At 36.3% G+C, this 21,764-nt stretch overlaps 1 protein-coding gene across 2 annotated transcripts in view; it reads left to right on the top strand.

The window, feature by feature from the left end:
* The window catches only part of KITLG (KIT ligand), a 95,034-nt gene that overhangs the window by 61,058 nt on the left and 12,212 nt on the right, over positions 1 to 21,764 (top strand). Inside the window, exons 4-9 of one of the 2 annotated variants that reach the window (XM_061125555.1) lie at positions 7,403 to 7,573; positions 10,050 to 10,209; positions 10,929 to 11,012; positions 19,444 to 19,553; positions 20,202 to 20,269; positions 21,271 to 21,347. In XM_061125555.1, the coding sequence (XP_060981538.1) occupies positions 7,403 to 7,573; positions 10,050 to 10,209; positions 10,929 to 11,012; positions 19,444 to 19,553; positions 20,202 to 20,269; positions 21,271 to 21,310 (633 nt within the window). In that variant the 3' untranslated portion in view covers positions 21,311 to 21,347. The remainder of the gene's footprint in view (positions 1 to 7,402; positions 7,574 to 10,049; positions 10,210 to 10,928; positions 11,013 to 19,443; positions 19,554 to 20,201; positions 20,270 to 21,270; positions 21,348 to 21,764) is intronic. The other variant, XM_061125564.1, reaches the window with a different exon arrangement.

The following is a 21,764-nucleotide window of genomic DNA, read 5'->3' as shown; positions in this document are numbered from 1 at the left end:
CAGCTGGCCAAAAAAATGTCTGATTTATAAATCTTGAGGGAGCCTACCTTATTTGTTTATAACAGTAATGAACTCAAGCTTCACCAAAAAAAAAAAAAAAAAAAGTCCCATTACTGTAAGGATACTGAAGAATAGCATTTCAAGCCAAGGGGAGGGATGCAGACAGGCCTCATGAAGGGACTCGATCCAGGACTGGGAAGCCTGCAGGTTTTCCTTTCCCTTCTCTGCATCTCTGCCGTGTTCTGCTTCGCCTGTGCAGGATTATTGTGTGTTTTCAGTCACCTGGTGGCGTAACGGCTGGCCCAGAGCTCCCACACTTACATATTACAGTTTTGACCCTGCTCAGACCGAGTTATCAGTTCTTATCACTACTACCTATTTGGGGGAGGGACTTTCCGATTGACCCATTTGTCTCAGGTCGCCACCACTGGCCAGTCAGCTGTGGCTGCTTTGTAATTGTGGATCCTGAGGATCCACCCCTACGATTCGAAATGCTTCCTATGGAAACGGCAGTCAGTCAGGTAGACACTGTACTTGTCTGCTTCTAGCTCTCATATAGTATATATTTCAAAGAAATAAGCATAAAATCTTAGGTAAATGAATAAAACATAACATTAAGTACTATTTTTTAGGTGGCTCTTTTGTATACTCAGACCACAGGGCCCATCCTAATAAGTAAGTGATTACATTAAGATACTTTCAGAACATCTAGACCATTACTACCTGAAAAAAATAGCATAGAAGCCACATGTTGTTAAGTTGCTCAGTCGTATCTGACTTTTGCGACCCCATGGACTGTGGTCCACCAGGCTCCTTTGTCCATGGGATTTTCCTAACATGAATACTGTAGTGAATTGTCATTTCCTCCTCTAAGGGATCTTCCTGACCCAAGGATCAAACCCGTGTCGGCTGAGATCTTGGCAGGCAGATTCTTTACCACGGAGCCCCCTGGGAAGCCCAGAAGCCACATATGTAATGTTAAATTGTCCAGTAGTAGCTGCATTAAAAAAAATAAAAAAAAAGGAACACGAAAAAGTATAATAAAGTTTATTAGTCTAATATATTCAAAATGTTATCACTGTACCTTGTAAACATAAAATTATCAACATATTTTCATTTTTAATATTTATTCAGAATCCACTGTGTATTTCATATCTACAGTACACTCCAGTTCAGACACTAAATTTTCATCAGAAATATTTACTCATTTAGATTTTTATAAAATTGGCAATTGAAAACACAGATTCACATACCTAAGCTTTTCCAAAGATTCTTTAAAAGTGTTCCAGTCACCAAATCAGGTAATGATTTTTTAACTTTCAACATGTTGAATTAGTTAAGCAAAATTAATATTTTAGTTCCTCAGTCATCCTGGCCACATTTTGAGTGATGAGTAGCTGAAGGTGGCTAACGGCCCCTCTATTGGCTCACACAGATTAGACAGAGATATTTTAGAGACAGAGAAAGTGATGCTCTGAATAGATTAAGTGACTTGCCTAAAATCACAAAGTGTGTTAACGGAGTTAGGACTAGACTCAGCCTCTAGTTCATCAGGGCTGCCCTCATCTCCCACATTGACCTTTCTCCCTGGTGCTATTTTGTATCTGGCTCAGAGGCCATTTATAGGCGTGCCTGGGGAAACAACATGTATTTATAGTGTTTGGACTGATTACCATCTTAATCAGATTGAGGTTTCTACTCGCTTTAATTAAAGCGAGAAAATGCAGTTAGATGTCTGCAGTGAACACTGAAGACCCAAATTAATTGTTTAGAGAGAGGACTAAAATAAATCATGAAAAAACCCAGCTCAAAAACGTTAGGATTTTGGAGACTCTACAGCAGTGACGTGAACACACAATATTTTACAGTGTTTTTTGTAGGAATGTTTTAAATCTGCCTGCCCATGAAATGTTCGAGATTGGCAAGGAATATCTGCTTTCTAGTCCTAAGAGGAAAAACAAGAAGGAGTCAGGAGAGTCCATTAAAGTCAATTGGTGGTGATGGTTTAGTCGCTAAGTCGTGTCCAACTCTTGTGACCCCATGGACTGTAGCCCACCCAGGCTCCTTTGCCCATGGGATTTCCCTGGCAAGAATACTAAAGTGGGCTGCTCTTCCTTTCTCCAGAGGATCTTCCTGACCCAAGGATCCAACCTTGGTCTCCTGCATTGCAGGTGGATTCTTTACCAGCTGGGCCACCAGGGAAGCCCACTAAAAGCAATTAGCACTTGCTATTTGGTTGCAACAGTTCCTGGAAGAAATCTGGCTCCTATAATATAGTTCTGGATTCATTGAAATGATACAGAGCCATTTCTAATTCCTAAGTAATCTCTTAATTGAGCTGAAGGACCAGTGTGTCTCGTCCAGAAGCGGCACCATATGAGTCCTGGAGAAGCCAGCAGAAGAAAGGGCTGCAGCTGTGTGTGTTTTGACTGTATTTACTGATGAGAAAGAACTAGGCAAGTGCTTGGGAGTCTTGGTTTCTAATATTTGTTTTAAATTTGTTGTGTAACCTTGGTGAACCACTTCACTGCTCGAGACCTTCCTTGATTTTCCCATTTCTGAAATTGGTGGGACTGGACCAGATGGTCTTTTAGCATTTCTTCCAGATCTAAACCATTGCGATTCTAGTGGCATGGTGCTAGATTCTTTTTGACTGATCAGCCAGGAGGTAAATGCTGGAAGCACAAGAGGAAAGAAAGGAGCGCTTTGAGCCTGTGGGCATTCATACTTCTCATTCTGGCAAGATTGAAGATTGACACACATTAAAGAAAACAAAACAAATAATCAAACTGGGCGGCAATGCTGGTAATTAGATTAGTTGGATTAGAAGATGGAGTGGAAGACTCATTGTGAATAGTTCTCAGAAGCCTCATAGTTTATGAGCCAGGGCTTTGCTCCCTCAGAATCTCTAATGGGTGTTTTACCCCAGCTCCTTTGTAGAGAATTCCCTCACAGTGCACATAACTCCATGAGGCTTCCTGATGAAGCAGACACATATCTCTCAAAGAACAGTTACTAAATGGAAAAGCAGTGCCAAGTACATCCGTGAAGACACATTTGTGTGTGTTTTGTCCACTTTCAGATTCTAGTACCAGAAGGCTTCTGGACTGCTCTTGGAGACTTTTCATCTAAGACTGATGCAGAATACTGTGTCAAATGTTTTCGGCTAATAAACCAGAACAGTTTCTTAAATGAAGCAGGGGATGGAGAGAAGAAGGCAGGCCAGATTTAGCAAGTCTCTCGGATGTTTTTATTTCAGCCATGGTCTCAAATTTACCAGTTCTGGGTCTGCAGAGATATTATATCACACATCCTGTGAAATTCATGTATCATCTATTTTAAATTTGTGTGAATGTGTGAGTTTTCATTGTTGGATTTTGGAAATGGTCATATTCTTAATTATGTTTAGAATGCTTTCAATCATAGTTTTTTTTTTTAATCTTATCATTAATTTGGTGCTTATGGTACTTCAAAATCCTTAGGAAGTTCATAGTTTTTACCCAGATCTTCTGTGGTGGTGGCATGCGAGCAGGTCAAGGACATTGTTCAGTTAGCATTCTAGAATGATACATGTTATATATCATTTATATATACACACACAAACATGAATAGAAAGCATATGTTGCTTCAATAATCCTAAACAGAGCTGTTATAATTGATCCAGAAAATGTAAGACAGAGGCTACCAAAAAATAAGGTAAGAAATTAAGAGTATGAAGTTAAGGAAAATCCAGACAAGTTTTCCCTTTCAAAGCAAAAAACTATATTTCTTTTTGTGTGTATATGGGTGAATAAAACATTACATTACATGTACTTCAGGAATTTGAAACATACTCTTTACATCCTCTTTGACGTCCTATCTGACTCTATCAACTTTACTGATCTTTCACATTCTTCTCATGAAATAGAGAACATCATTTATATCTTACATTCTTCTAATATATATTGTGAGTTAATAGCTATGAATATAAAACTAGTTTAAAATGGTCTCTGAAAGATGAGTGACAAGTAATGCCTGTTTATTAAGGTAAAGGAAAAATTTAAATTTGTGAACTGCACACTTTTAATTATCTATTTCCTAATCATAATAATCTTGTGAGAGTTGAAAAACAGACTTCATACCATCTCACAAATGAAATATTTAGGTCACTGTGTTTTGCTGTCTGGAAATCATTGACTACATTTAATTAAAAAGAAAATGCATCACTACTTGATGTTCTACTCAAGGCTGGTTTCCTTTCTTGTAGGCAGACAAGTTAAAACTGGCTGATATTTAATATTGTTTACCTCAGTTTTATCTTTCCTAAATTCAATAAACTTTAAAAGCTAAAATATAGCTTTTAAACAGATTAGTGAAAAGAAATAACTTTGAATTGATTATATAGTCTTTTCCAATAAAATTATGCAAGACTGTATAGTGAATGAAATACAGTTAAAGGTGTTTAGAAATGTATTTTTCAGCAGTGTAGTCTCTATGTTTATGTCAAATATCAATGAATTTTTCATAACCTTAAAGGGGCAGATATTGGGCTAGGATTTGATTATAGGATTTCCATGATTTAACAGTAAGAAATTACAGGTTTAGGGTTGAAAATGTTTCTGGGAAAAGTTGATTGCTTGGACTGTTGATTAGATATGTGAAAACAAGGGTGGGTGGCCATGGGGCAAGTAGTCATAGCTAAATAAGAACTTGAATGAGGAATGTAAACATAGAGTTCAGTTGAAGATAGAGATAAACAGAAGTGACAGCAAGCACCCCAGAGTTCCCAGTTTAAAACTAAGAAACATATCAACAAGCGCTTTAACCACAAAAAAAGCAACAAACAGACAGAAAGCAAAAAGAAAAAACAACCTGTTCATTTAAGGCACAGACCACAGTACCTTAATTCAGAATAGGGGAATTTGATTTTGGTTCCTATACGTCAGAGGATCAGAGAGAAGGACAGGCGAGCTTATTCATAAAGTGGAGCAAGGACAGAGTTTGAAAAGATTAATACATGAGCTGTACTTGCCATGGAAAAATTTGCACAATTTCAGTGGGATGAACTAACAGGTGAAGGCTGTTCTACCATATAAATACTACTAAAGTAGTATTTACAGAATGTACTGTTTCCCATATCCTAGGAAATCTGCCCCTTGCTGATAGGGATGACTATCTAAAGGCAGTGGTTGCTGTCTAAATGGAGGGAACCTTGGCAGAGCAATCAGCCTCCAAAGAAAGACTGACAGCTTGTAAAGAGACTTGTTAATGATGCAAATATGAACTTGCATGTGCTTTAGATAAGCACTTATAAAACAAAGAGTTCATTCTCAGCATATTTTGGAAACACTTAGTCTTTGAGAACTTGCTTGGTGAGTCAAATGAAATGGCCAAATTGAACTAATTCCCACTAGGAGTTTGTTTATTCTACTTATCTGAAGCCAGAGCCAACACTCCCTAAAAGTTTTGAATGGCATTTAATGCTTCCAGAAATTGCAACGTACCTATCAGTAGAGAAACCAGTTTCCCCTTTGGCTGGGTCATGTTAATTGAAATTGTTCTATTAAATAAATATAAAATGACTCTCATATAATTTAGAAAACACGATTTACATGACTTTCCCCCACATAGATATTCTGCTGTTAAGTAGAAAAATAAAGTGTAGTGGGTTTTACTTGTTTTACATGGCATCGGTTACCCTCTCTGATTATGTATTTTTATTACAATAGAAATAATTTAAAATTATGTGAGATCTTAAGAAGCCAAGACCATTTTACCTTTGTCCAATATCTATCTTATTTTTTTCATTATAACATTTTAACAGAGTTAAAATTATAAATCAGAACCTAGACTTCAAAGTTCTTTATGAGAGAACAGAATATTACAATATACAAAGTATGTAAATTTTCAATTATTATATTTTAAGTGGTGTCACATTCATTTTTAAAAATGTTATAATTCATCCTAATATACTAAGAAAGTTTTCCCTAATAATCTAAACCTTTATTTATCTGCAGCAATGTATAAGGGGGGTTGGCAAACTACACTCTATAGACCAGATCCAGTCTGTTGTTGATATTACATGTACAGAAGAGTTTGTCTTGGGGAATACATGTAAATCCATGGCTGATTCATGTCAATGTATGACAAAAACCACTACAATATTGTAAAGTAATTAGCCTCCAACTAATAAAAATAAATGAAAAAAAATTTTAAAAAGTTTGTCTTTTTACAGATGAATACTTACAGTCTACTTGATAATAGAGAATGCTTTTAACCCTAAGTGAACAAAAATGTTGACCCAAAATAAAGAATTCCATTCTTCTTATTGCTAAACTTGTGTTACAAAAGAAGCTAAATTATTAATTATGCAGAAGAAATTATATCCATTTATAATCATTACATTTTATACAGTAACAAGAATGGGTGGAAATTCATTTTCTCTGGTATAACTGGACCTACACAATAATCTTCATTTTTGCCTCTTAGCATACTAAGCTTGAAAATATTTGCCATCTAGCCCTTTCCAGAAAATGTGGGACCCTTGTTATATAGTATTTTTTCTCACTTTTTTTTTTCACTTCTATATCAGTTAAGCAACTAGTTTCTGAGCAACTCCCACATGCCAGACACTATTCTAGGTCTTGGGGACACCACAGGGAACACAATTATTTAAAAACCCTATCCTCATGAAACTTACATTCAAATTATATACCTCATCTCCTCAAAACTACCTTACTTCCATTATCCCCTTTCTACAGGGGGGCAAAATGAGGTTCAGAGAATTTAGGTTGCTTGTCAGGATTCTCTCAACCAGAAATGAACCCAGTTTTGCTTGACTCCAAGGCTTGAGCTTCTAGCCCCACAAATTCTGTAGCTGGTCCTGCCACTAAAACAAAAGTGCTTCTCTCTCAGACCACATTCTGTCAGGGCTATTTTTTTTTTTTAAACACCCTCAGAAACTTAGCTATGAAGAAGCTTTGAAATCTATCAAGATCTTGAGAAAAATAAGCTATTATTGATCCACTGATTCATATTCCAATTCCCCAAAAGACTGGAAGTTCTTTGAAGAATAGGAATCTTTCCCACTATAACTTTTTTTTTTTTAATTTCTCTGGGTCTAAAATTCATTTCAGAATACAGTAAGTGAGAAATAAATATGCTTCCATAGAATTAAATTTCATAGTATCTGAACCTTGTCAAGGGCTCTATCTTAATTTTATTTCCATGGAAGGGCAAAATCTTTACCATCAACAATTTCCTCTGATCTTTATGCATTTGGAAATTTTGAAACAGCTGTTAGATATGACTTAAACAGAACCTAAGAACTAACCTGTTCTGATACAAGGAAAGCTTTTGTCCAGCAATCAGTGACTGTACTTAAAACAGGTGCTTTGTCTTCTTTTCATTTAATTTCTTACAGCCTAGTCATTGTTGGATAAGCGAGATGGTGGAACAACTGTCAGTCAGCTTGACGGATCTTCTGGACAAGTTTTCAAATATTTCTGAAGGCTTGAGTAATTATTCCATCATAGACAAACTTGTGAAAATAGTTGATGACCTTGTGGAGTGCATGGAAGAACATTCATCTGAGGTAACTTTGTATTGGGACTGCTTTTTATTACTTGTCTCTGTAACCTATGGCTGATTGGTGGTGGCAGGGGTGGGGATGTGTTTGTGAGATTTTTAATTTATAAATTTGTAATTTAAAAAATTTTTAAGATGAGCACAGAAAATAAATGTTTATAGTTATATCACAACTGAAATGTATACTAAGACAATGAAATGTTGTCACTTAATATAAAAATAAAATGTATTCACAATGCACTTATAAAAACAACCCTGACTTTATTTCATGGATAAGGTTCTACCAATGTTCATTTATCTTTAAATGGAAAATTGCCTATAATGAACACTTGACCTCTTATCTATAGTAATAATATCACAACAAAGAAGTGCATTTTAACGTCTTTGGGTCATTTGATGATTAGTTGTCACTTCAGAGTATGGGTCTGGCAGTGCTTTGAGTTCAAAGCATATTAAAGAAGCCATGTACCCACTAGAGATTAAGGATGAGATGCTGGAGGTCAAACCCTGGCTTTGTTCAGTAATAGCTTTGCTCACCTTCTTTACGCATAAAATGGGGACAATAAGAGGAGTGGATGTTACATGATAGTGATGAATTTTTAGCCCCAAATTTGGCAAAGTAAAATGTTAACAGTTTTTTTTTTTTTAATTTTATAACACTTTGTCTATATAATAAATGACTTCTTGGGACACCTGTTTTGGCATAGAGTTCACAAGCCAAGGTTTAGCCTACAGGCCTTCTTGAAGTTCAAACCTAAGGCTTTAACCATGATGATATACAGTAATAGTCAAATACTCTGTCTCCATTCAAATTCCAGTCACTCTCTAAGACCCGACCTCCATCCCATTTGTGCACTCCAATCTTAAAATTCTCATAATGCCAGTAACCTAATCACTATAATTCATCATTTCTACTGTTTTACTTTCTAATTTCCCAATCAGAATGTATCTTATAATCAATGACATCTTAGAGTTAGCATCCCTTTTTATCATATCAGTATGAATGATATACTAATGGCAATGATAAGTAGAGGTCACAAAAAGTAGAGTATACCAGACAAGGTGTCATGAAGAAAATAAGATATGCCCTAGGGTCTGAAAGATGAATTAATTGGTCAATAAATGACAATTTATCTAGAAGAGCATTCCAGATCCTAAAAAGTGTACATTTACTAACCGTGGCACTTTGGCTAGAACCCAAGAGATTCATATCAGGTGGTATTTCTCAGTTGTTTCAGAGGTTAACATATATAAAACAGAGTAGTACATAGTAAGTGGTACATAGGTGTTAACTCTAATTATTATTACCTGCATTTATTGATAGATAACAATGTTTGAGAAGATCCCCTGGAGAAGGGAAAGGCTACCCACTCCAGTATTCTGGCCTGGAGAATTCCATGGACTGTATAGTCCATGGGATCGCAAAGACACGACTGAGCGACTTTCACTTTTCATATATTTCTGAATTCCTAAAATACAGCTTTGACTTGTTTGGGGATTTTATAGAAAAATCATACACTTTTTATGCTTTTGAGACTTGCTTCTTTCACTTCACATTATGTTTATAAGATATCCACATTGATTATTAAAGTTGTAGTTGATTTTTTTTTTTTTTTTACTGTTCATAGAACATTTCATTGATTCAATATACCACTATTTATTAAACCACCCTCCTGTTGATTGGTGTAAGAATTTATAAACACTGCTGGCAAGAACTTTCTTAATATGCCTCCTGGTACATCTTGCAAGAGTTTCCTTATAGTTACCTAGGAGTGGAATTTCTGGGTCCCAGGATGGGAGCATGTCCAACCTTACTAATATCAAAGTGCCAATTTATGTCATTCCACTGGTATATAAGAGACCCCCTCTGCTCCATGTCCTTGCCAGTATTTATCATCATTAGACTTTTTAATTAGTGCATATTTGGAGCATGTGTTGTGTATATTTTTAATGAGAAGTAATGATTTTAATGAACATCTCTAAAGAGAACAGTTTGTAATTTGTTGTTAGGATTATTTCATTGTTATGATGTTGCTTTCACCTTATTCACCCTCACCACCACCCTCTTCCTTTTATCCGGAATTGAGTCCCAGACTGAACTGCATAGAATCATTTGTCCTATAGTGCCAGTTTGAATTATGAGTTGTAAAACAGTTGTCTAGAGACTTCCCTGGTGGTCCAGTGGTTTAAGACTCTGGGCTTCCACTGCAGGGAGCGCAGGTTTGATCCCTGGTTGGGAAACTAGATCCTGCATGCCCTGTGGAGAGGCAAAAAAAGACTTTAAAAATAATTCAAATTTAACTCAATAGATAATGTTCCTAAAATATTAACAATGTTACTTTAAAAAGTTGTCTAAAAGTGTCAGTTTCACTTGAATCTGTCAAGGACATATTTTGTAGTCTATTACTTTGACATTAGTTAAATCTGCAGGCTATTTGAAAAACCTAATCATGTTTTTTTTTTTTATTTTTTTCTTCTTCTAGAATGTAAAAAAATCATCTAAGAACCCAGAACCCAGGCAGTTTACTCCTGAGAAATTCTTTGGAATTTTTAATAAATCCATCGATGCCTTCAAGGACTTGGAGATAGTGGCTTCTAAAATGAGTGAATGTGTGATTTCCTCAACATCAAGTCCTGAAAAAGGTAAGACATACAAGCGTTCCTAATATAAATGTAAAAAGCAAGATTGAATCTTTTATGTGTAGGTAAGAATCTACCTCTAACTCAAATATATATATAGCTAGAAAAAGACATGTGTGTGTGTGTATGTCTAATATAAAAGCAAATATCAGTGGCATGAAAGAAAAAAACAGTTATATATTTGTTGGTGTTCAAGCCCAGACAACACTTAACCATCTTCAAAGTACAGAATTGCACATGAGTAAACGATATATGAGATAGTCACTCATTTTCACCTGATATTTACTAGTAATATACAATTATATTCTTCTTCACTTCCAGTCTTCTTAATGTCCCCTTCTCAAATCTTTTCCTTAGGGGTCTGAGTCATGAATTCTCATCTTCACCACTTACCCTGTACTGAGACTTCCTCCCCACTACCATCCCTATGATACAAAATTTTAATTTCATTACTTATTTTGAAAAAAGTGACCAATTGCCAACCGTTTGCATTATTCACATTTATTAGCGTGTGTAGGTAGTGAATCTTTGTCCTGTAAGGTGACTTTGGTGAATTTCTTAATAAGAATAGCAGGACCCAGTATAAAATAAATAGGATCTGAATAATCAAGATTTGGGAAGCAGGCCTGGAAAGTACTCTAATATTGCACTTCACCTTTTGAGGACTCTTTAATTTATGTACATCGCCATGCAACACTGACACATTATTGCTTTCTATTTAGATTCCAGAGTCAGTGTCACAAAACCATTTCTGTTACCCCCTGTTGCAGCCAGCTCCCTTAGGAATGACAGCCGTAGCAGTAATAGTAAGTACATATGTCTGATTTAATGCATGCATGGCTCCAGTTAGCTTCTGTTAGGAGTATTGCATGAGCTTTAAAGGAAATTTCTGCAATCACCACTATTAATTCTGTTCTCTTACTATTCTTCCTGCTATGATTTTCCTGAGAATTAAATAATTAGGTTTGCACAATTGGATTTCCCTACAGCTGGAGATAATGTTTAATTGGGGTAATAAATTTTCTGCTAAGATAGTTTTCAATAAGGCATGAAATTACTTTTAGATGATTTAAGCTTTTTTCATTGTTGACTCGAAATATATTCTGCATGGAATTTGCCTGACAAAAAATGGAATTTTAAAATGGAAAATACAGGTGCTGGCTGTGTAAAATTCCAAGGATATCTTCTGTTTTGTTGTGTATAACACTATTTACTACTGTATGTTTGGAAATTTGATGATTTTTTAAAATTTTACTATAAAATTATATGTTGGGGGACAATATGCTTCTTTCTCTGAAATTTCTATCCTTGTTCGTGAAGAAGAATCCAGTTTTCTGGAAGTCTGATGTCCTTTTTTTTCCCCCAAATGTAATCCAATGGACAGAGGAGCCTGGTGAGCTACAGTCCTTGGGGTCGCAAGAGTCGGACACAACTGACAGGCTAAACTTACCTCCCTAGGCAGAGGTCACTATAAGCGTCATTGGATTTACTAAATATTCTGACCCGCTAGTCTCATGGATGCTATCGGAGGAAAAAATTCATCCTGTGATCTTAGCTGAGAGGATTGTCCCTTAAAAGTTAGTAATGGGACACTCTCATGTGTTCAAGAGCATCAAAGACCTCTCTGTAAAAAAGAGTAACCAATTTAATACAAACCCACAATAGCAATGCTGCAATTCAGAAATCAAAAGGGAAAACCTCTAAAATCCAATCTGTTTGGGACATTTTGCCACCAAAACCTGACTTGATGAGGCTATTTATAATCTTTACCCTTTAAAAGTGGGTATGCCTTTCACTAAGGCATGCCTTTCACTAAGAAATATTAATGCGTTTGACTATAGGGTGCTACTCATACCTCATCGAGGATATTATATAATATATAATATTTATAGGACAGAAATATTCTAAGATCTAAAATTCTGAATACCCATTGGATTTGAAAAATTTGAAGACACTATATATGTTAAGGTCTTTCTTACTAAGAATTTTATTAATCTTTTCAAAGAAGTGATTTTTGACTTCTAAAATTCTGTTAGTACTTCATTGATTTATAATCTTACCTTTCATAATTTCCCTACATCTACCTTGGGTTTAATTTGTTCAACTTGTTCTAACTTCTTAAGTTCTCAAGGTAGAAAAATTAGATCATTGACTCTAAACTATTCTTCTTTTCTAAAATAAGCACTTAAAGGTATAAATTTCCTTATAAGCAGCTTTAGCTGAATTCCACATATTTTGATATATTGTGTTTCCATTATATTTCTTTAAAAATAATTTTCCTTGTGATTTCTTCTTTTGTTCATGGGAATATAAAAGTGGGTTGTTTGTTGTCTAAAAATATGTGATTTTTCTAGATATCTTATTATTGGTTTCTAAATTATCTCCATTACTGTCAGAGAACATACACTGTAGTCTTGTGAAATTTATTGAGACATTTTATGAATATTAAAGTTTCAGGTGTAGCATTCTGAAATTTGAAACAAGTTGTTGACAACTTTCAGATCTTCTGTCCTTATTACATTTTTTGTCAAATTTTTAATCATTTACTGAGAGGGGGCATTAAAAATCTGTCCTTTTGATTGTGGGTTTGGTTGTTTCTTGTTTTGGTTCTAAGGTTTTTGCTTCACCTACTTAGCAGCTCTATTATTAAGTACTTATATATTTATTATTGTTATGTCTTTCCTGAGTAATTGACTTTTACATCTTCCTGAAATATTCCTTATTAACTCTGCTAGAGCTCTTGTCTTGAAGCATATTTTGTTTGACATTGGTAGAGCCAGCCTTTCTTATATTTACTCTTTTCATATATATTGTTTTTCTTCTTATCTTTATTTTGAATGTATATCTCTGATAGACAGGATGCAGTTGGGCCCTGCTATTTTATCTAGTCCCTTATTTTCATTAATTAGGCTGTTTCATCCATTTTGTATTTAATACAGTTGTCGGTTTGGTTAGATGTAGGCCGACACTTTTGTTATTGGCACCACATGCTTACTGATCCTCTGTTCCTCCTCTGCAGCCCTCTTGTGTGTTCATTGATTGATCGACTTTTAGTGCTCTATTTTAATTAGTCTGTTGTCTTTTCCACAGCACCTCTTGACATTTTGTGGTTGCTTTAGGAATTACCATATACATCTTAACTTGTAACTTTATTTAGTGTTGTAGCACTTCAGAAACAATGTAAGAATCTTGCAACAGGATAGTTCCACTTGCCTATAACCATCTTTTGTGCTGTGCTGACATATATATTTATGCAGGTTATAAACCTCACAATACAGTCTTAAAATTATTGCTTAAGCTCATCTTTTAAAAAGAAGGAAAAAAAAATATTTTCCATTTACCCACATATTTATTATTTCTTGTTACTCCTCATTTCCTCTTGTAAATCCTAGTTTCTGTCTAGCGCTAATTCCTTTCAGGCTGAAGAGCTTCCTTTAGCATTTCATGTAGTGCAGATCTGTTGCCAACAAATTCTTTTTCTTTTAATAGAAAAATGTCTTTGTCTTCAATATTGCAGGTGCTTTTTACTAGATACGAAATTCTGGGTTAACAAGAGTTTTCTTCTTTGAATCCTTTAAAGATGTCACTCCATTGTCTTCCTGCATCTATTGTTTTTGACAAAAAGGCAGCCAGCATTTATATGATGTTTTTCCTTATATGTACTGAGTCATTTCCCCCCCCCCCCCCGCTTTCAAAATTTACTTTTGTTTTAGGAGTTTAAATAAGATGCGCCTAGGAGTGGTTTTCTTGTTTGTCAAGCTTCTTGGATATGTAAGTTTAAGAATCACACATACATACAATCACACACATAATAATCCCACATATATTATTGATAAAATCAGTCTCACAGATCATGGAAGTTTTGTTCATTTTTTTTCCCAGCCGCTCTTTAATCTTCAAGATGAATAATTTCAACCTATTTTCAAGTTCCCTGACTTTTCTGTCATCTGCTAAATTTTTCTTCCAGTAAGTTTTCCTTTTTCCATTAATTTTTTTTATTAAGACTTTATATTTTTAGAGCAGTTTAAGGTTTACAGCAAAATTGAGGTGAATAGACAGAGATTTTCCACACACTCCCTGCCACACATGCATAGCCTCTCATTATCAACATCCCCCACTAGAGTGGTGCATTTGTACAATGGAGGAATCTTCATGGACACCTCATATCACCCAAAGTCCATAGTTTACATTGGGCTCACTCTTGGTGCTATTCATTCTATGGGATTGAATCCAGTGCATTTTTTTCATTTCTAAATTTGTACTTTGTGTTCTAGAATTTTCATTTGATTCTTTTTATATTTTATATTTTTCTGCTGAGATTTTCCATCTGCATATTCATTATGACAATATTTTCTTTTTTGGCTCTTGGATATAGTTACAATAGCGTATCTAAAGTTCTTGTTTTCAAATTTCAATACGTAGGTCATCCCATCATGGTTTCTATTAACTGATTTTTTTTTCTTCCTGATTGTGGGTCACATCTTCCTTTAGATAGCTAGTAATTTTTGAACATATGCTGGATATTATAGGTATTATGTTGTTGAATATCTGGATTTTGTAGCATTCCTTCAGCGACTGTTTTGTTCTGATAGGCAGTTAGTTCAGTTCCTAGCAGATCAGCTTTCTCTTCCCTCCTAGGCTTTTTTTTTTTTTTTTTTTTAAGCTTTCTTAGAGGGTAGAGGGAGAGTAGCCTTATTTCTAAGGCATGGGGTCGCTGAGCTGTTTCTTGAATGCCTAGAAAATCTCTCCATTTTCTTGCTTGTCAGAACTTCTTTGTCTCTGAATTGACTGCTAGGGTCTTTAAGTCATGGTTTCCTGGACACTGTTTATTGCCAGCTTTTGTGAAGTTTCTCCCTATGCATGTATAGCTTATTATTCAACCAATGATTGAGTCTCCTCCAGACACTTGTAGCACTTCTTTTCTGCACAGTTCCTCTCCCCAAAATAACCCTGCCTCACAAACCGCCCTGCCTTCAGCTAAGGCAGCAGCCCTAAGCTTCATTCTCTGATTTCCTATCGCAGTGAGGCCACTAAGTCAAAAGCTGTCACCCATCCAGCAAGTCGGGACAGTTGTGGGTCTCATCTCTTGCATTTTCCCTCTCCCAGGGATTACACTCCTGCATTGCCTTTTGGTCAAGGTCTGAAAGTAGTTGCCTTGTATAATTTCTTTAGTATGATAATTATTTACGTTGGGAAGGTTAAATTGCTATCATCAGGGTTGAATGCAAAATCTTTTCTACTTAAATGACAACTGAATATATAACACCTGTTCGGTCCTATACCTTTGAGACTGTCGGTAGTTTTTAAATGACAATGTGAATGACCAGACTTGTTTTTTGTTTCCCTTTTTCTCCCTTTCTTCTTTAAAAAAAAAAAAAAAAGTGGGTCTTGCATGATCAATCAGCAGCTTTTGGCTAGGTGTTCTCACTCATGAATATGGCACTTAGATACCCATGGATAGGACTAGCTGTTATGGAGTGTATAGTCTCATAAGAGAAGCAGACACAAATCAAAATATTCATATTTTATGTTATTTATACTATATTTAATAGAAGTATGTAAATGTCTTTAGTTGTAGCATAAGGAAAGTAAGAAGTTTTGGTGCATATGGTCAAGGAAATTTGAAGAAGCCATGCTGTTTTCAGGGATAAGACCCCAATTGTTGCCATACTGGTCAGAGGACCATGGCATATGATGGAGCAGTCCAGAGGTGTAAGTGCCCTCTCTGTAGCTTATAAGGGAGAATCATGGGATAAGGTAAACATGTAAAAGTTATCCAGAGGGAATTGTGCTTTCAAAGTAATGGTAATATTCTTTGTACCAAGCTAAAGTGTGTTTTAAAAGTGTTTAAGTTTGCGATCCTTACAGACAATATATTTAAATGACAGAGAGAAGATCCTTACTTTGACATTACCTTACACATCTTCTAGAAAGATCACTGCCCAGCTCTAGCCCTTGGTTAGCTGTGTGATCTTAGGCTAGTGTTTTAATTGCTCTGGACTCCTCGATCAAACTGTGGTTGATAATCTTTCCTTCATAAGTTTTCTATGAGTCGTAAATGAGTCAGCACATGTGTACTTAGCACCGTGCCTAATGCATAGTACATATTCATCAAGAGTTATTAGAACAATTAAGAGGCAGCGAGGCCGGGTCAGTAAGTGGCGAGCCTGCAGTGAGCTCTGAATCAAGGGGAGAGTACTGAGTTGCATGTTTTCTAAGGATTGAGAAGAGAGACGTATTCATGGGCATGGTGCCCATAAGCAGACTCACTCTACAAAGAAACTCAGCAGAACTGTAGCACAGGTTTTTGTGGTCTGTGTTTGTACAGATGTCCGTCATTATTAGTCAAACCACACAAGTCAGTTCCCACCAATTTTGAACACTGAACAGTTTTCATAATAATGAGACCAACTAATAAGAACTCAGGAATTCAGGATTACTCAAATCCTGTCCAGATGAGCTTCCCCACCCCCATAAACTTAGAAGCATTTTTATATAAAAGCAACACTTTGGACCCAATACCCTTCATTTATGCTTCCCAGGTGGCATTAGTGGAAAAGAATGCCCCTTCCAATACAGGAGACAGACACGGTTTCGATCCCTGGAGTGGGAAATGGCAATCCACTCTAGTATTCTTGCCTGGAGAATTCCATGGACAGAAGAGCCTGGTGGGCTACAGTCCATGGGGTCGCAAGGGTCAGACACAATTGAAGTGATTTAGCACACACGCACACCCTTCATTTGGCCCTTGAGGCACATAATTCAGATCTCATTGACCCCTGATGAATAGCAGCAGTAGCAAGTATTGGGAATCACGCCTTGGAGGTGTAAGCAAGCCTTTTCTAATGGAGTAGATTTTCTCTCCTGGAAGAGGGATGGCAGGATCACTGAAGAGGACCCAAGGCCCAGCTGTGAAACCATTTACATGAAGAGTAGAAATAAGGAAATGAGGCCTCTGTAGAAGGTGACGTCAGCTCCTGTGGATCTGACCACCTCCTATCTCCTTTTCTGTCTCATACAGGAGGCCTGGTTCTAGGTGTTAGTCAAAGTCCAGAACTTTGCTCAGGGCCACAGTCCTAGGGGTAGGACTTTGGTTAACAAGTCACAGTGTTCTGGGAGAGCGAGGTGTGCTTTCTTTAGTCGCTCCTCCAGCTTGGCTTTATTTGCAACACCTCCCCTGGGGGCTGTCCTCCCAGCTGAGAAAGATTTAGAGTGGGGAATCCCAGAGCAACTCACTCTGTAACAAGTTCTTTCCTCTGGTCTGACTAATACTTCAAGATTTGGCCTTTGGATAGAACAGGAAGAACAGATGGTTAGCTGCCTTGACTCTGGGACATCTGGCTTCTCAAACATGGGCATTGGAGTTCTCTGTAGCACCATCCCCACTGGTTAGTTTTCCACTGAGTCTGGGGACAGAATATTCATAGCTTTTTTTGTTCTCTGTATATGTCTGGATATGTCACTTGGCCAAAGCATAATCACATGCCAGCAATCAAAATAGACAGTGTTGGCCGTCAGTGGGAATTCAAACATGTCACTGGAATACAAACACAAATACCCAAATTATTATTTACCAATAGTGATACAAACATTTCTAAAATGGCCAGAATTGCCTGTAACTCCAAACACATTTCCTCAAAGAAATCACTTTTATAAATAGTAGCAAAATCTCAGACAAACACATATAATTTTATATAACCCTTGAATAGCTTTATTATCGTAATAATATTATTCCTTCAATTATGACGAATCCCATTTTATAACTTAGGCTTATTTTGGTGATAAAATTCATGTTGAGTTTTAAGATGCCTAAAACATATTTCCCATGGGGTTGGCCAAAAGATCTGTCAGTCTGGTCTTAGGAAGTGATTCATAGTTACATGAATAGAAGAGTCCAGTTCTTTACTCAATCTCCTTTAAGTATAAGGGGCAGCATTACTCACCATGTTCCCCCTACCCTGCCCCAGCGCACACCCAAACTTACTATTATGAGAACCTGTTTGGAAACATAAGAATTGTAGAATTAGTGAGTTTTCTGTTCCAAGTTTCCAAATGGTAGGGAGAAGGGCAATTCCTATTCTCACTACAATAGATAAGATTTATTTCTTGCCTCTCAGGTTAAATCTATAAGTTTATTTTTCCCTCTTAAATGCTAATACACATACAGTGGTTTGATTCTTTTAGATCATGTACTTTAGGTACTTAATATTAAATAGGTGACTGTAGGCTGACACAGTAACCCAAGTATCATTGTGAAATATCAGAGCCCAAAACAGTCACTTGTACCTAATTGGCTTACATTTTGATCATGTGACTGCTCAAAGTATATAATTTATAAATGTATTACATCTTCCAAAGAGAACTGACAGTTTAACTCTTACAAGTTGACACACACATGTCCATGTTCTCAAACAAGGAAGTTGTTTCTTGTAAAGAGACAGGAAAAATCTGTCAAAATGTTAAGTTTTGTGATGGAAGCAAGAGACCCTTAGGGGAGTTTTGTTGTTTAATTCCTGAATCATTCTGCTTCTTGAGAAATATCAGAGCAGGATGAAGGGAGGTGTTGATTTCATGTGCAGGTTTTCTCTCTCAGTTATATGGGGAAACTCTGGTGTTTCCAGCCATTCTTCCCTGTTCAGTAGTCTCTGGCTTTCTAACATAGAAAGCCTGAAAAATTGAAACCTTTAGTCCATAGCACTGTGCAATGCACTGCTTGGTATCCAGTAAATGCCATGAAGAGACACCGTAATTCTAAGCTTGAGGTCCCTGAAAATACCCTAAGCATAATGTTCAGATATTAACTTAAAATTTGAGACAGGCCAGACATAGCTTGATGCATCAAGACCTTGATCAGGTTGCAGAATGTCATCTTTAAATTTTCTTGGCAAGATGTGACATGTAAAAAAGTGAAAAGGTGTTAGAAGATAAAGGCATAGAAGATGGATTTGCTTGATTAGATAGACATCATTTTCAGGTATATGTTATCTGTGTTCCCTATGGGTCCACATTAACCAAGTCAGGCAGCCTTCTGCCTGTGGGGTTTCTTTTTCACCGTATATCTTTCAGAAACTACATGAACTTGTATTGAAAGTGGAAAAATCAGTATGTTAAATATTTTAAACAGATAGGTCCAGAGTACATTTCAGAAACAGTTGGGAACAACCACAGCATTAAGAGCAAAACCTCTGGCATGGATATGGGTATGTGGTGTTCACCACTGTACTGTTTAAATTACAGGGAAGGCCTCAAATTCCACTGAAGATTCCAGCCTACAATGGGCAGCCGTAGCATTGCCAGCATTCTTTTCTCTTGTGATCGGGTTTGCTTTTGGGGCCTTATACTGGAAGGTAAGTGTTGTTATTCTTTTTTTTTTTTTCCCCTTAATCAAAAACTTTACATATTTATTTGTTCATTCTACATTACATAAATGGTTAACTGCCCTTTTCTAAGAAAGGGTCCTACCAAGAAAACAGTAAGATAGGATATGTCTTAAATTATAGCCTCCACAGAATATAAACCTTAGAAAGGGTCCCCCATTCCTCCTTATGTTTTGAAGACCACTCCTCTAATTGAGAATACATACTTAAGAAAATGAAAACTGGTTTTATTAGTCTGAACTAAATATAAAAAGGATATGATGTGCTTAAAATTAGCTAGAAATGCCATTTGTATGATCTGCTATTTTTGGATTTCTACTCTTATTTCTCTTCTCATTGAAGCCTGTCTGAAATTTTTAAATGTGCTAAATGATTGCAAATCAGCTTTTTGAAATGTCTTTTTAATTTGATTACTATTGAGATCTTTGTTTCTTTACTACTCTTTCATCTCCAACATCCTGAAACTTTTGAGTGATAGTACCATGCATTTTTCGTAATTTTCTTACTGCAAAAGTATTTTCATAGGCTGCCTGCTGACGAAGACATGGAAGCGGAGACTATTTACCTCTTAAATAGGACATGATAATTTTTTAATACATATCATTGTTCTTTTCCCAGAAGAAACAACCAAATCTTACAAGGACAGTTGAAAACAGACAGATTAATGAAGAGGATAATGAAATAAGGTACTTCATTTTACTAAAGATGTTCATCAGTAAGGTTGACCTCGCCACTTCGCATACCATGCATGTGCTCATAACATCTTTTAAGAAGTGTTTCACCCTCACGATGGCAGCTCCTAATCAATGTCTTCCCACTTTTAGCTCCATTTCTGATCTCCCATTGTCTCTTCAGTCCCACATCTCCACTTACCTGTGAAATACCTTCACAGAATTGTGTTCCTGACCCTTCTTAGGGTATGCGCTCTCTTTTTCTATAAGCAGCAGAATCTTGCTCATCGTGTTCCTGGTCATGGAGCTCGGAAGGCACGTTTCCCGTCCTCTTTCCCACACTATAACCGAGACATGCTTAGTTCCTTCTTTAGCAGCAGTGATTATTTTCATCTTGTCTGAGTTGCTGCCACAGAACCTTCCTTGGCCCTTGTAAATTCCACCTTCGTCTCCTTCTGTAAACCCCATTCTTGATATCACCTCCTAGTCAAGATATTTTCTGTGCTTTTCTCTTTCACACTTCATATATTTGACCTCACTCTGGATTTTGGAGCCTTTAACGTATTTCAGCTTACTCAGTATTTTTTTAAAGCCAGATACAAAATTTGTTTTAAGATACCTTTTGTCTTATGATAGTTGACTTCTGATCACTATTTTACTCTTTCCACATACTGCCCAGGACCAGTACTTTGACTTTACATTCAGTTATGGTTTTTCCATTTGGCATGTTATTTTCTCTTATATCATGTTGTATGTGTATGCATTCACATATTAAGCACATATAAGCATTTTCTGTATATGTATCTGCATATGCATAGAGAATTTTTTAACTAATTAGGGAGACTGTGTTGAAGTCCTCCCTATAGTAATATTATGAAAGTAAACTTCCCACCCAATTTTGTAAGCTTTTTGCTCCTGTATTTATAGAAAAGTAAAAACTGCCCTTTATAGTGCCCAGGTCATGATATACTTCAGAATCTGTCTTAAAGCAAATAAGCATGTTTCTTGGTTTTCAGCATGTTGCAAGAGAAAGAGAGAGAGTTTCAAGAAGTGTAATTGTGGCTTCTATCAACACTGTTACTTTTGTACATTGGTAAGTTTTTAGAATTCAAGCTAAAAGATATAACGGGAACTACACAGCATCCTAGATGCCAGAATGTATTGTCTTCTATCAAGCTGATGTCAGTCTGGCAGCTGAAACTGTTACATTGAATTGTGCATTCTCAAGTTTTGAAAGGCAAGCAGTGTTACTCCAGATTAGTGGATCCATCTTGTATAGGAGTTATACAAAACATTAACAGTTGAGTGTTTCCTTTTTTTTTTTTTTTTTTTTTGGCCACACCACATGGCTTATGGGATCTTAGGTCCCTAACAAGGGACTGAACCCACGTCCTCAGCAGTGAAGGTGTAAAGTCCTAATCACTGGACCGCCAGGGAATTCCTGAATGCTTATTTTTGAGGCCAGAAAATAAACAAGGGGAATAGAGCAAAGTAGGACTAAAATAAAATA

Source organism: Dama dama, chromosome 3, assembly GCF_033118175.1.
Source record: "Dama dama isolate Ldn47 chromosome 3, ASM3311817v1, whole genome shotgun sequence".
Taxonomy (NCBI): Eukaryota; Metazoa; Chordata; class Mammalia; order Artiodactyla; family Cervidae; genus Dama; species Dama dama.
The sequence above is the reverse complement of the archived record's forward strand: the minus strand, read 5'-3'. Positions and strand labels throughout refer to the sequence as shown.